Source organism: Acipenser ruthenus, chromosome 11 (genome assembly GCF_902713425.1).
Source record: "Acipenser ruthenus chromosome 11, fAciRut3.2 maternal haplotype, whole genome shotgun sequence".
Classification (NCBI taxonomy): Eukaryota; Metazoa; Chordata; class Actinopteri; order Acipenseriformes; family Acipenseridae; genus Acipenser; species Acipenser ruthenus.
Window position 1 is genome coordinate 39,961,516 of NC_081199.1, and position 13,778 is coordinate 39,975,293.

General features: G+C 44.2%; 1 protein-coding gene across 4 annotated transcripts in view; it reads right to left on the reverse strand.

Annotated features, from left to right (window-relative positions):
• The window catches only part of LOC117426429 (DNA-binding protein SATB2-like), a 51,531-nt gene that overhangs the window by 19,241 nt on the left and 18,512 nt on the right, over positions 1-13,778 (reverse strand). For all 4 annotated transcript variants that reach the window (XM_059033910.1, XM_059033911.1, XM_034043974.3 and 1 more), the window contains 4 exons: positions 10,149-10,325; positions 6,445-6,571; positions 5,982-6,105; positions 1,671-1,773 (listed from right to left, as the gene is read on the reverse strand). In XM_059033910.1, coding sequence (XP_058889893.1) covers positions 1,671-1,773; positions 5,982-6,105; positions 6,445-6,571; positions 10,149-10,325 — 531 coding nt within the window. The remainder of the gene's footprint in view (positions 1-1,670; positions 1,774-5,981; positions 6,106-6,444; positions 6,572-10,148; positions 10,326-13,778) is intronic.

Sequence of the window (13,778 nt, forward strand, 5' to 3'; positions counted from 1 at the left end):
ACACTGCCGAGAAAACATAGGGAGGCTTGATAAGCTGGTTAGAATTCCTTTGCCAACTGGACCAGCTCTGGAGTTTGTGTTTGTTGGCAGATCTCTACAGTCACTAAGTGCAGTTCAACGTGTGATACGTGCGAATGCTCAATTTCACAAGAAGCCTGCTCCCCAGCATTGCGCAACGAACAGTACATTGGGATGATCTGATCTTGTCAATAGGAGACTTTTCCACTGGTGTACAATTACCTGCCAGGGTTCTCCAGTTTAGATGCCAGATTATTTCTGTCGCTGCTTTGGTGAGGCAGGGTATAATTATCTCATATGCTCCGCTCTGAATACCCAGAACATCTCAGCAGAGCCATGAAAAAGAGCTTCAGAGACGATACCTTTAGAAACTGCCACGTGCACACACAGGCATACACCCGTACACACAGACACACAGACAGACAAAAGCACAAACGCATGTACTCACATGCACAGTCAGACAGGTATACCGTGCACACATGCACACAGATACACACACAGACACACACACACACTCCAGTCATTCCAAACCCTAGCACATGACCTGTGATGCAGATGCACTGACTGTAGAGGATAATCACAGCGCCGCCAGCCCCTAAAGATATTAACAGGCTGAGTCTGAACCAGGTCCCAGTCCAGACACAGCCCTGCCCAGCTGCCTGCAGCCCTGCTGGGCTATCTGTGACAGTGTGAATATCAATCTAAATGTGTTGAAATGAGCCAATGGCTGCAAAAAGAAAAGCATACATTGATGGACAGTAAACCTAGATATCTAAATAAATTGGAAAACATGCTGCTCTTCCCGCATAAAAGAGCCTGACCTTGATTTACTCTAATAAAATGTGATCTTCATTAAACTTAATAAAGATTGACAGCCGCTGCAGCCAATGGGGTTTGTGGGTTTCTTTTGTCCAATCACATTTCTGCTCTAGTCCTTTTAGCATCTGTTCCTGATGAGCGGCACTCAGAGGCCGGCTGCTTTCTATCCCTGAGTTCTGTTTTTGAAAGGCAAAAAACAAAACTAAAAACGCTATTCTGTAACCCGAAGCTATTTCTCAGCAAACAGAGCTTTTTATTCTGTGTTTTGGGTTGTGTTTACTTTGATCTGGTTCACAGTGTAATTACTCCATTTTTAAAATGATTTCTAAGTAACGAGGCGCATTCTTCATGCCGGGCCGTCTATATATGGTTATCTGTAACAGAATCCCCGAGTTTAACTTTAGGAAACTATGGTTTTCATTAGGAGGGAATCGTTTAGTCCCCACTACTTTATTAAAAAAGACATTAGCACATAATTCAAACCATGATGAGCTCAGCTAAGACCATGATGTTTTTAAGCATGCTATCTCAGCGAGGCACAGTTTCTCTGCTTACAGGGTAGAGCTATAAAGACAAAGACATTGCTATGGTCATGTGAATGTAGCGGGCAGTGTTGTGTGATGCCCTGCCGTTACGGATTGGGTCCCCTCTCGATGAGATGAGATGACATTAAAAGCTCTAAAACCACGAATCCAGACGAGCCTGGCTCTTTTGCATTGCGGTTAAGATGCTCACTTGCAGCGCACAAGGTCGCAGGTTCAGGCCCAGCCTCCACCTGTTATAAAGGCACCCCCTCCCTGTCAGTACCACGCTCCCCCTGGAACTCTCCTCACCTTTAATCTTCTTGTATTTCTTGTACCAGCGGCCAAACTCCTGGCACTTGGTAGAGGAGACGTTAGCGTAGTAGGTGCTGTTCACGATGGAGGAGATCATACTCTGTGGAGAGGAGACAGGACTCAGCAACACTGCTCTGGGACACTGCCTGGGCTCTGAACTTATTTCAGTGCTCTGGGCAAATGACGCAATACTACCCGGTGCTTGACTACGGTCTGTCTATTCCAGCTCAGGCCAGGGTTGAATTGTTTGTAAGCCGACCTGAAGTGAGCACAAGGCAATCTGGAGAACTGTCGTCGTCTCACTGCCCCTCCCACACACTGCTAGGAAAGGAGGGACATAGAGAGTGTTTTATTTTAAAAACTGCTCTTTTATCTGTCAAGCTAAGATATTCTGATTTGCTTATAAAGCTGTTGATTGTGCCCAAAGAATTCAATTAAACATGAGCTTTCCCTTCTGCCAGCTTCCCCATCGACAATGGATAACTGCAAAGCATATGACATGGTTTATTTAGATTTCCAGAAAGCTTTTGACAAAGTCCTGCATTAAAGATTAATTCTCAAACTGAACGCAGTAGGGATTCAAGGAAATGCATGCACATTTAGGGAGTGGTTAACATGTAGAAAACAGAAAGTACTGATTAGAGGAGAAACCTCAAAATGGAGCGAGGTAACCAGTGGTGTACCACAGGGATCAGTATTAGGTCCTCTGCTATTCCTAATTTACATTAATGACTTAGATTCTTGTATAGTAAGCAAACTTGTTAAATTTGCAGACGACACAAAAATAGGGAGAGTGGCAAGCAGCAGCAAAGGTCATTCAAAATTATCTAGACAGCATTCAGAACTGGGCAGACACATGGCAAATGAAATTTAATAGAGAAAAGTGTAAGGTACTGCACGCAGGCAATAAAAATGTGCATTATAAATATCATATGGGAGATACGGAAATTGAAGAAGGAATCTATGAAAAAGACCTAGGAGTTTATGTTGACTCAGAAATGTCTTCATCTAGACAATGTGGGGAAGCTATAAAAAAGGCCAACAAGATGCTCGGCCATATATAGTGAAAAGTGTTGAATTTAAATCAAGGGAAGTAATGTTAAAACTTTACAATGCATTAGTAAGACCTCACCTAGAATATTGTGTTCAGTTCTGGTCACCTCGCTACAAAAAGGATATTGCTGCTCTAGAAAGAGTGCAAAGAAGAGCAACCAGAATTATTTTAGGTTTAAAAGGCATGTCATATGCAGACAGGCTTAAATAACTGAATCTATTCAGTCTTGAACAAAGAAGACAATGCGGTGATCTGATTCAAGCATTCAAAATCCTAAAAGGGATAGTCAATGTCAACCCAAGGGATGTTTTCGACCTGAAAAAAGAAACAACGACCAGTGGTCACAAATGGAGATTGGATAAAGGGGCATTCAGAACAGAAAATAGGAGGCACTTTTTTACACAGAGAATTGTGGGAGTCTGGAACCAACTCCCCAGTAATGTTGTTGAAAGTGACACCCTGGGATCCTTCAAGAAGCTCCTTGATGAGATTCCGGGATCAATAAGCTACTAACAACCAAATGAGCGAGATGTGCCGAATGGCCTCCTCTCATTTGTAAACTTTCTAATATTTTTCTATGTTTTTATGATCTTCTGTTCCAGCTTTCTGGCTGTCTTGTGAGCTGGCCGGGAAGCTCCTGGAGGATAATTCTCACAGATCCCTCTGTCTGTTTGGACAGAACTTTCCAACTTGGTGTAATCAACAAAGAGGAGGACAGGATGAGGCTTTCACTAACCCTACAACTCCAGCGCCACCGCTGGCCCCACAAGAAGCACTTCATAAAGGCTCTATAGATGCTTAATAGACTGTGAAATCAGATGAAATAAGACTAGTGTGGAGTAGTGGTTAGGGCTCTGGACTCTTGACCGGAGGGTTGTGGGTTCAATCCCCAGTGGGGGACACTGCTGTTGTACCCTTGAGCAAGGTACTTTACCTAGATTGCTCCAGTAAAAACCTAACTGTATAAATGGGTAATTGTATGTAAAAATAATGCGATATCTGTATAATGTGAAATAATGTATAATGTGATATCTTGTAACAATTGTAAGTCTGCTAAGAAATAAATAATAATAATAATATAATACTGTTTATATACATAAATGATGCAATAGTGTATATTAGAACATTCTTACAAAATGTTATAGCAGAAAATGAACTTAAATGTGTGTTGTAATAGAGTGCTATTATCTTAACTGTTTGTGACATTATTATTATTATTATTTATTTCGTAGTAGACGCCCTTATCCGGGGCGACTTACAGTCGTAAACAAAAATACATTTTTTTGGTTATTATGTTTACAACCACTCATAACGGATCCCTTAACTAAAGCGTTCTCATTTTTTGTGGGGTCACACTATGATTAAGTTGTGTGGGGTTTAAAGTTGCACAGCAGGATCTTTGGGGGCCCAAAGACCCTGGCAGGGGGTGGGGGTGGGGGGTGTCTATAGCAGCCTGACTGGGGTGAAGCTGCAGATGTGTGAGAGCCTTGGCTCCCAGATCAGTCGGCCCTGCCTCGATAGATCTATGAGCCTGGGTCCCTGCCATGCATCTCTGCAGCTCTCCAAAACATGGGAAACCTCACTTAATTGGATGGGTAAAGCAGCAGGAAACAGAAAATGAAGTGGCGGTGGTGTAATCTTTAGGAAAAGGAAACGTACTTCAGCTGTGAACTGTTCCCGGCAGAGTCAGAAATCTACTAAATCTCTGACTCTGACAGTTCTCCCACAGCCCTGTGGCTTTGTGGTTAGGGCAGAGGACTGGGAGACAGGAGATCCCAGTTACCCCCCCCCCCCAACCCGTCTTCAGATAGGAGGTAGTGTGGTCCAGTGGTTAAAGAAATGGGCTTGTAACCAGGAGGTCCCCGGTTCAAATCCCAGCTCAGCCACTGACTCATTGTGTGACCCTGAGCAAGTCACTTAACCTCCTTGTGCTCCGTCTTTCGGGTGAGACGTTGTTGTAAGTGACTCTGCAGTCAGTCTCGTTTCTTGTAAAGCGCATTGTGATGGTGGTCCACTATGAAAGGCGCTATATAAAGATTATTATATCCTGAAGGATCACACACACACACAGATGAAGGACGAAGGGCTGTCCCTCCCCTCCAGTTTCTAATAAGCAACAGCAGTGAGTGTGTGGTTTCAGTCCTGGGAGACAGCTCTGCAATCTTCTGCTGCCGATAACATATTAACCACTTGGGTGTCATAATAAGCTTTCCACATATGGCGTGGTATTATTGAGTGAATTTGAGCCCTAAAGTGATCTGGGGAACGCTTTTATTAAACCAGAGGGAGACATTGGGTTACTCTCTCTGTTTTTTTGTTTTTTACACACACACACACCTATCAAAGGGAGAATGCAATACACGTCAGGTATTTCTATCAGTAACTTTGATAATATAGGAATGGTTGATCAGCCCACAACTGGCTTGTGTTTTTAACTACCTGTACATATTAAAATATTTACTATTCAAGGACAGGGCAGCTTTTCTTGTTTTGAAATCTACATGTTAACCAATGAATTTATTTAATACATGTTAATAAATACTTCTTAACCTTTTATGGTCCGCCCAATGTTAAATATCCTGCCGGCGACCTGGCCCTTTAACTCTTTTTACTCAGGGACTGTGAGAGACAGCCCTGCGATATGTCATTGGAAAGAGGAGATTCAGACCTTCAAAACGAGGTCCTACTTGTGTATTTCTGGTAGATGACCATGTCAGGAGATAGCTGTGAACACGAGTGTTTTGGAATGTTGCTGCTGCTCTGAAGACAGACCTGCCTCGGTGCAGTAAACAAACATTTTCACACAAAATCTTTACAAAATAAGAGAAATGGTGACATCGAAGGCACAAGAACCTATTTTCCGATAAATATATATTTGTTTTTCCTGTCTGTGGATCAGATGCACGAGACCAGAGCTGTTTAGGGTTATGTTGCCATGGTTGACACTGTGCCGGCCATTCAAGCCACAGTGAACAGCCCCATCTTCTGCCACATGATCAGGGTGGCTGCAACGAATAGTTTGAATGGTTTTTTTTGTTTGTTTGTTTTCTTTTGCACATTTTCAATTAATCAGTTTTTGTTTGGTTGCTTTTGGTCTTTACCATACCTCCCTGGGCTTCACCATGCTTTCACTGTGCTGTATTACTCTTCACCAAGCTTGCACTATGCTGTATCGCTGTTTGCTATGCTTGTACTATGGGCACGCAGAGTGAGGACCGCAGGGAGTGTGCTGGCTATGCTGGTTCAGGTCTTACCTGTGAGAGAGGGCACTCCTTGGCCAGTGTGCTCTGGTTCATCTCCTTCAGCAGCTCTTTCAGGGCGTTACGCACAGTGGCGTGGTTCCACTGCTCCGCGGGCAAGTCCTCCAGCTTGGCACGGCTAAAAAAAAAAAACAACAAAAAACTCACCGGACTGCTTGGCAAAGTAGGTTAGATTACTGTACAGCAGCGGCTCTCAAACCTCTCCAAGCCGGGACACACTCACATGTGACATGGGTAGGCCCCCGATAGTGGTGATATGTCATAGAAATACCGCTAGATTTTAACAGTATAATCAATGTTTCTGTTGTTCTTAATGTCACAGGCTTTCATAACGCAACTCTCTAATAGACTCACTGCAAATGAGCAGGTATGAAAAAAAGGAAGCTTGTTTAGTTTTTAGTTTCGGAACTCTGGCAGAATGCAGACTCCATGGTGCCCCCTCCTGGCCGCCCCTCACCTCTGCAGCTGGATCCTCAGCGTCACCACGTGGTACACGTCCTGCAGCATGTCCGCCACCGTGGCCTCGGGCTCGTCGCTCAGGTAGTGGATCGGGAGCGGGTTCCAACGGCCCACCTTGATGATCCCTGTGCGGACACACAAACACACGCTGTGAGGAACTCCTTAACTATCTAACCTTTTAAGAGAGGAAGCACATTGCCAGACCTCTGGAGAACACCCGCTTCTGTCAGGAGTCCCACTTTGTGCAGGTGCACGGGAATGAGCAGCATGGCTACAACGGGGGATGGTTTTTCACTGTGTCTTATTGCTTTGACTCGTATCAAAGTATTATGGCATCTCGCTGTACTCTGCAATAGTTGGATGTTTCCGGATTGTGACGACTCAAAGTAACTTACTTCCTGAAATGTCACGTAATTAAAAACATTGGAAAATGACTTCAATTCTCCCTCCCTCTATTGTAGGAGAGAAGCTTGAAAAGATTTTTTATAAATGTGGATTATTGTGCTAATGTCATTATAGTTCAACCCTACACCCCTGCCTCTTTAGTCATGCTGTTCTGGATTGGGAGTACAATGTGGGTATGATTTCACTGTGCTTTATTACACTGCGCTGTGCTTTGACTATGGGAGAGGGCTGGTGCTCTCCATGAGCGCTAACAACACAAAACGCTACCTTGTTCCCTTCTAGGGTGTAGTTTTAGATTAAAATTCAAAACTAAAAGTAAAACTCAGATAAGATTTTATAGCTAGATGGGAGCACTTCCCATTGGCACACAGTCCTGCAGTTCAAGGCTGAGCATTACATAATCTACACTTACAGAGGCAGTTAAATCATCTATTCATTGTTTAATACACGTCAATAGGCTGCAATCAAATGTCCCAACCTGCTGATTTTAATTTCAGAGACTTCTGATCAGGGAAACACAGTGAAGAGCTTTACACAACCGAAGCAGTATTTTCTGATCTGGTCCCTCCCATTCACAGTGTATATCCATTTCTGTCCATTCTTTAGCGGGAAGCCTTACCAACCTTTCGTTTTACAAATGCAGTCGTTACACTTTGATCCAATGAATCTGTTTGTCCATTGCCATTAAACACTCAACAGTGCGACATTTTGAAATACTAAAAGAAACCTAATAAATGTAACAACGAACATCAACACTAGAAGTCAATGTCAATGTCTTTAAATGTTGGAATAGTTTTGGATTGACACAATAAACATTTTGAAGTGTGGACTCGTTTGATAAAGCACGAAGGGTCTCTTAATGATCCCAATGTGTTAATTATCCACGAATGGGACATTGAGCTTGCAGGGGTGTGAGTGAGTTAGACACGTAGGCAAGAAAGGAAAAAAGAAGAAAAGAAATAAGGAAACAGTAATTGGAAAAGGAGAAATGAAAGATATCCTGGATGAATGCTTTTTGAATCTATTGCCTTCAGGTGCCTTGATTACAGGGACCTGTGACTGTGCTGGTGGCACTCCTAGCAGCTGGCATGAAGCCTCACACACATTCACACATCTGCTGATAAAGACCACTCTGTTTCTAAGGAAGCTTTATGACATGTAGAATGCAGTGAGGTCAGTGATTGTTATCGAGCTCCTGGAGGACACTCCAGCAAAAGCACGGCATGTGATTTACCAGAGTCCTGCAGCAAGGCTGCCAAGCTCAGTGCAGGGTCTTGATAAAACATCGCTTCCTCTTCTTTAGATCACCTAATTCAGTGTGTACATTTTTCATAATCATGCTTGAGGAGATTTTATACAGAGAGCCCCACACATGCATTACCTCCCTCCCCTTGCCCTCTCTGAACTCCAGTTGCAGAACTAAACTGCACTAATCTCATTAGGATCACTGCTGAGTCGAGTACAGAGCTGGCGACGTACACATCCCATTCCATCAGTCTTGAGGATTTATTTATCAGACCTGTGCATCTCCCCTTGATTTGTAACTGGAAACCTCTGGTTCCAATGGGAGTCGTGACCTGCGAGGATATTGTCTATCTGTACAACCGGATCAAGCTGTTAGACTGTCAGACTGTCACAGCGCAAGCGATCGCTGACAGCAGCCCTTGAACCAGGGTGCAGTATGTTTGACCTGAAGGGCTGGCCTGGGGTCTTGAATGTTTTCCAAGTGAACGCAGGGGTGGAAAATAAAAGCGAGGGAGGGCACCAAGCGGTTCCAGCAAGGATGATGCTGCTCTGTCTCTCATTCAGCTCTGCGCTGTCTCTGTGTATTCTCTCTCTGGTGTGCTTGGAAACCGCCCTGCAATTGTTTTCTGAAATGCTTTCTCTCCCGTCTGCAAATTTAATTAAAGCTGTAATTTTAGAATAAACATTCTCAAAGGTTCTCAGGCTTCGGAACAGATCCGATTGCAGACCTCGGAGAGGGGGAGAGGGACGGGAGTGTGGGGTGTGGGGGGCAGTTAGTAAAATCGGGGGGGGGGGGGGAGGGAGAAGAAAAAGCACACACACACACACACACACACACACATATACACATAATATTATTGGTCCTGGTCATCTCTCAACTAAACAGCATCTCCTTAAAAAATCCCATAATACATTTCCCATAGTAAATGCATGGTGAAAGCATGGTAAAGTGTAGGTAAGCATATAAAAAACTCATGGCAAACCATGGTAAACTGTGGTAATTACATTAGATTTACCGTGGTGAACTTTTAGAAGGTTCTCCTCACACTCCAGATCGATAATGAAAGAGGCAATGGGCTGTAGTTACAGGGACTGTTAAACTGCGGGCTAGTTGCGCTCTGTAGGAATGCACTTTTACTGCAGCGTCCAATGGAAGCCTCTGTCCTCTGGATGCACCACAGGGACTACCCACTCTCCCCCGCCCTGTCCCCCGGCCCTCACCCCAGCCCCAGTCCCCAAGTTGCATGATGACAAATCTACGGTTGTGTCTTGATGTCTTACATATGACAACAACCATGAACCCTGTGGAAAATTATTACCAGCGTTTAATTGTCAGAAGACTAAAAATATCTCTCTTTATATATGCTTATTATACAAAACCCTTCAGAGCCCTTCTAATTGAAACAAACACCCAGTTGATTATTTTCTGAGTTAATTAAAGAAAGACACAGGCTCTTTTTGGGGGAATGTTTAAAAATACTGCAGGGTAGAAGTTATGCAGGACACAATTCAAAAAGGAAAAAATAAATAGCATTGACTCTGTATAATTTTGGTTGTAAACCACAAAGGAAAAATGTATCATTTAAGCCAGAAATTATTCATTTAACATGAACGCTTAGTTTAAAAACAAAAAGCATTCATTTAATAAGCATGAAGGCTGTGGGTGGAGTTGCTGAGTTTGATCTGTCCATTACGGGAATGAAAAACAATGCAGGCGTTTCGGGGATTGCTTTTCTGTTGCTGTTGTTCTTTTACTTTTTTTCTAAATTGAACTTTCAGCACAAGGATTTCTGTTTTCGGTGCGGTACAGCAGGATAACAGAGTTTATACAGCAGCTCTGTTAAAAAAAACAAAAAAAACTAGACATATAAGTGTCTTAACCTAAATCCGGCAGGTATTTCATTTGAGACAGTTTAGGTGTGTGAGGCTGTTTCTTGCTCATGTAATAATGTTACAGGTGCTTTTTATAGTCATGTACTCTTTGGAGTAATAAGCTCTGAAACACAGTCTCCTGGGTTTCTCCTGTATGATATAGTGCTAGTACCCTCGTACCCCGGGCCTGTGCGGCCGAGCTGTGGGAGTACCCCAGTGCCAGCAGAGCCGTCTCCACCAGCTGCTTGAAGAGGACGTCCTTCCGCACCAACACAAACTCGGCATGCTCCTCCCGACCGTCCACATCCGGGGGACTGTCCATCTGCTCCACCACGCAGAACACAGGGATCATGAGACCTGCAGCAACACAGGGACAGAGTTCCATCAGAACAACACCATTCCATCAGCATTCCAGCAGAACAACAGAGTTACATCACAGCACAGCGTCAGAACAAGAGTGTTACATCACAGTGTTCCATCAGAACAACACTGTTTAATTACAGCATTCCCTCAGAACAAGAGCGTTACATCACAGAGTTCCACCAGAACAATACCATTACAGCATCTACTGACACAACACCATAATCAAAAGACCTGCAACTGAACTTATAAATCACGTAGGAGAAATCAACCAATCACTGTTAAGGAGTTGTCAAAATTCCACTCCATCTGAACCTGTGTATAGATGTCATACCGTGCAAAACAACCAGGGTGACAGAACCTCTCCAGTGCTTCAGAGACACCCCTCCCAGAGAACAGACTGTGTGGGAGCTGAGCTGATCCACCTGCTTTACAGCAGTGATAAGGGTTCCTTCAATAATAACCCTGCCACACTGGATCACACTGCAGATACACACTGCATGTCCCCCACACCCACGGAGCAGCCTCCACACCACCGGCGCGCTGATGCACTGCTAACCACCTTGCACACCAGACTAGTGTTTCTCTCAGCACAGCTCTCACAGCCAGCACTTTATCAAACAGCTGGTAAAAGAAAAAAAAAAGCAATGCTATCACAGGATTACACGTCTCACACTATCACAGGATTACACGTCTCACACTATCACATGATTACACGTCTCACACTATCACAGGATTACACGTCTCACACTATCACAGGATTACACGTCTCACACTATCACAGGATTACACGTCTCACACTATCACAGGATTACACTTCTCACACTATCACAGGATTACATGTCTCACACTATCACAGGATTACACGTCTCACACTATCACAGGATTACACGTCTCACACTATCACAGGATTACACGTCTCACACTATCACAGGATTACACGTCTCACACTATCACACTTCTCACACTATCACAAGATCACACCTGCACTAGATGTAAGACAGGGTTTCCAGAGAGCAGTTTAGATTCCTCACAGACAGAGACCCTTAATCAGATCTACAGCTGAAGAACAGCGCTGCCTTCAGGACCTGCCCACACAAACACAGAGTCGGAGTTTCCGACGTGCCCCACTCCCTCCCCCACCTCTCTCCTCTCTGGGGGTCCCCCGGCGCAAAGCAGGATCTGTAGCCACCAGTTTACACTGGCATGGAAGGGTAACAGATGCGGTGGTTGGTTAGTCATCACCAAAATAAAGTAGAAATTCATTGATCTGAAACAATAATCACTTCCACATTTTCACTCCGGTCTCTGGTACTGGCAAAAACGGACTCCTTTCACTTCACTCTGCAGCGACCCAGCCAGCTGTCATGCAGCCTTTTAACACTGTAAACAACAACCACCAAGACAGAGAAACTGTACCGGGATGGGAATAAGACTCCCATTACAGAGCAGTTTGATCCAATCCCGGTTTTATTGGGAGTTAAATAAGACTCACCTGAGCTTGTTACCTGTACACTGGGGGCTGGGCTAATCAAGCCATGCAATAGGTCTTATTTCTATCGCTGCTGTACGTATACCCCACTGCTTAACAGATTCTGATTCTACAGAAAACAATGTACCGACCCAGCTGAACTTCTGAGACCTATCTCACCACAACACAACCGGTTCTGACCCGGCCAGTGCAATACTGATCCAGTGCACCTGCGCCCCAAGGAGATGAAATGGGTCCCAATGAATTGAACACACGATGCATGTTATTGTTTATATTCTTCTCATTCAAAGACTTTTCACCCACAGAGCTTAATATAACGCTCAGCATTGTGTTTCAACTCCAAACAATGAAAAAGTGCTGTATTTGTTTTTCAAAATACAAACACACAAATTCTAAGGTGGAGTTTAAAAAGGTGGAGTTTTTTTTTTTATTATATGCAAATGTAGTTTGGAGGAAATGAGGCTTAAAATAAAATCCCAAATAACCTGCACGCCTGTTAAACAATTGCATTTGAATGTTTTCCAGGAGAGGACTGTGCAGATGTACCATCTTCAAATTACAATGAGCAACGCTTTTGCAAGTTTGATTTCGGGGGGGGGGGGGGCATTCATCAGCCCAGACACAAGCAGTCCGTCTATCGAGAGTCTGGTCAGTCAGTCGGCGGGGGGGGGGGGGGGGGGTATGAGCTGCTCTCAGCCTCTCAGTCACTATCAAGCCCTCCAGCCATCAGTCCTCCTGTAATTCTGTTTGACATGATAGAAGCTGCTGCCTGTTACTGCTGCCACTAAACGCTCGGCTTGGGAGCGCGGGGTGATTTATAAATATTGAAGAAGGATTTGTTGGCAGTAAGGCTATTAGTAAAGGCTGGGGACTAGAGGATCACTAACCCGTGACAAGGAGGAGGGAAGGGGGTCCACTTACAAATCTGAATGTATTGAGATGTACCCGCCTGTGACCCTAACAGACCCAGAGCTCATTCTTTTCTTGAAAAGCTCTGGGCTGTGCTGAAAATGTAGCTGATATTCCTGTATGAGACTTGCACAAGCACAGACACGGGTTCACAAGCTTTAACAGGAGGGTTAATGTTGGGAAACGAGAAATAAAAATCATTCTGTCAGTGGACTCAATAGGGCAACTAAGTTATTTAAAAAAATGTAACCTCCTCTGTCCTTTTGTTCAGTATACTGGGCTACAGCCAGAGCCCTCGGGTACGGACCGTCACTATACTGAACATTCAATATTTCAGGGTCTCAAATATTGGTCTCATGTGAAGCAAATTACATGTTTCACAAGCAAATTTAGTTTTCTCTGAACAAACCTGGTCTCAGGACCAAGGAGGCTAAAAAGTAAGTTCTGCACAGGCTGGAGAAACAGTTTTGAAGTATACCCCCTCCCCCAGGGTCAGACCTCGGGCTGTACATTAAAAGCGTAGCTCCTATCCTGTTTCTAAATAACCACTCCAGAGCCTTGATTTGTCTGTGATTTGGATAATGGCGGTTTCTGCTTGGTCAGGCTATGGGCGCTGGTGTGGCGCAGTGAACCAGTCCCTGGTTCCATACTCTTGTTGGTGTCCAGGCTGCAGGTGTGTCCCAGCCCATCACTGTCTGTACTGCTCTTAATCACCTCCATCCGCTGCACGCCTCCGCAGCAGGGCCCTGTGCTGGGGAAATGATAGGTTTCCCAGCCTTATTAATAGAAACCCTGTAATCATCCGGAACCATGCCCTTCCCATGTGCTCCTGACCCCTACAGGAAGGAGGAGGGAACTGCAGGGCGAGTCATCTTTCCTGTTTGCACCAGTGCAGACATGTGGGCTAGTAGACAATCCGACACACAAAGAAACACATATATTTAGAAATCTAAGAAGCTTTATTTTAATGCTGCTAGGAGACCTTCAATCAAATATCCCCAGTTAAAATAATAATAATAATATGAATACTAATAAAATCAAATATGAAA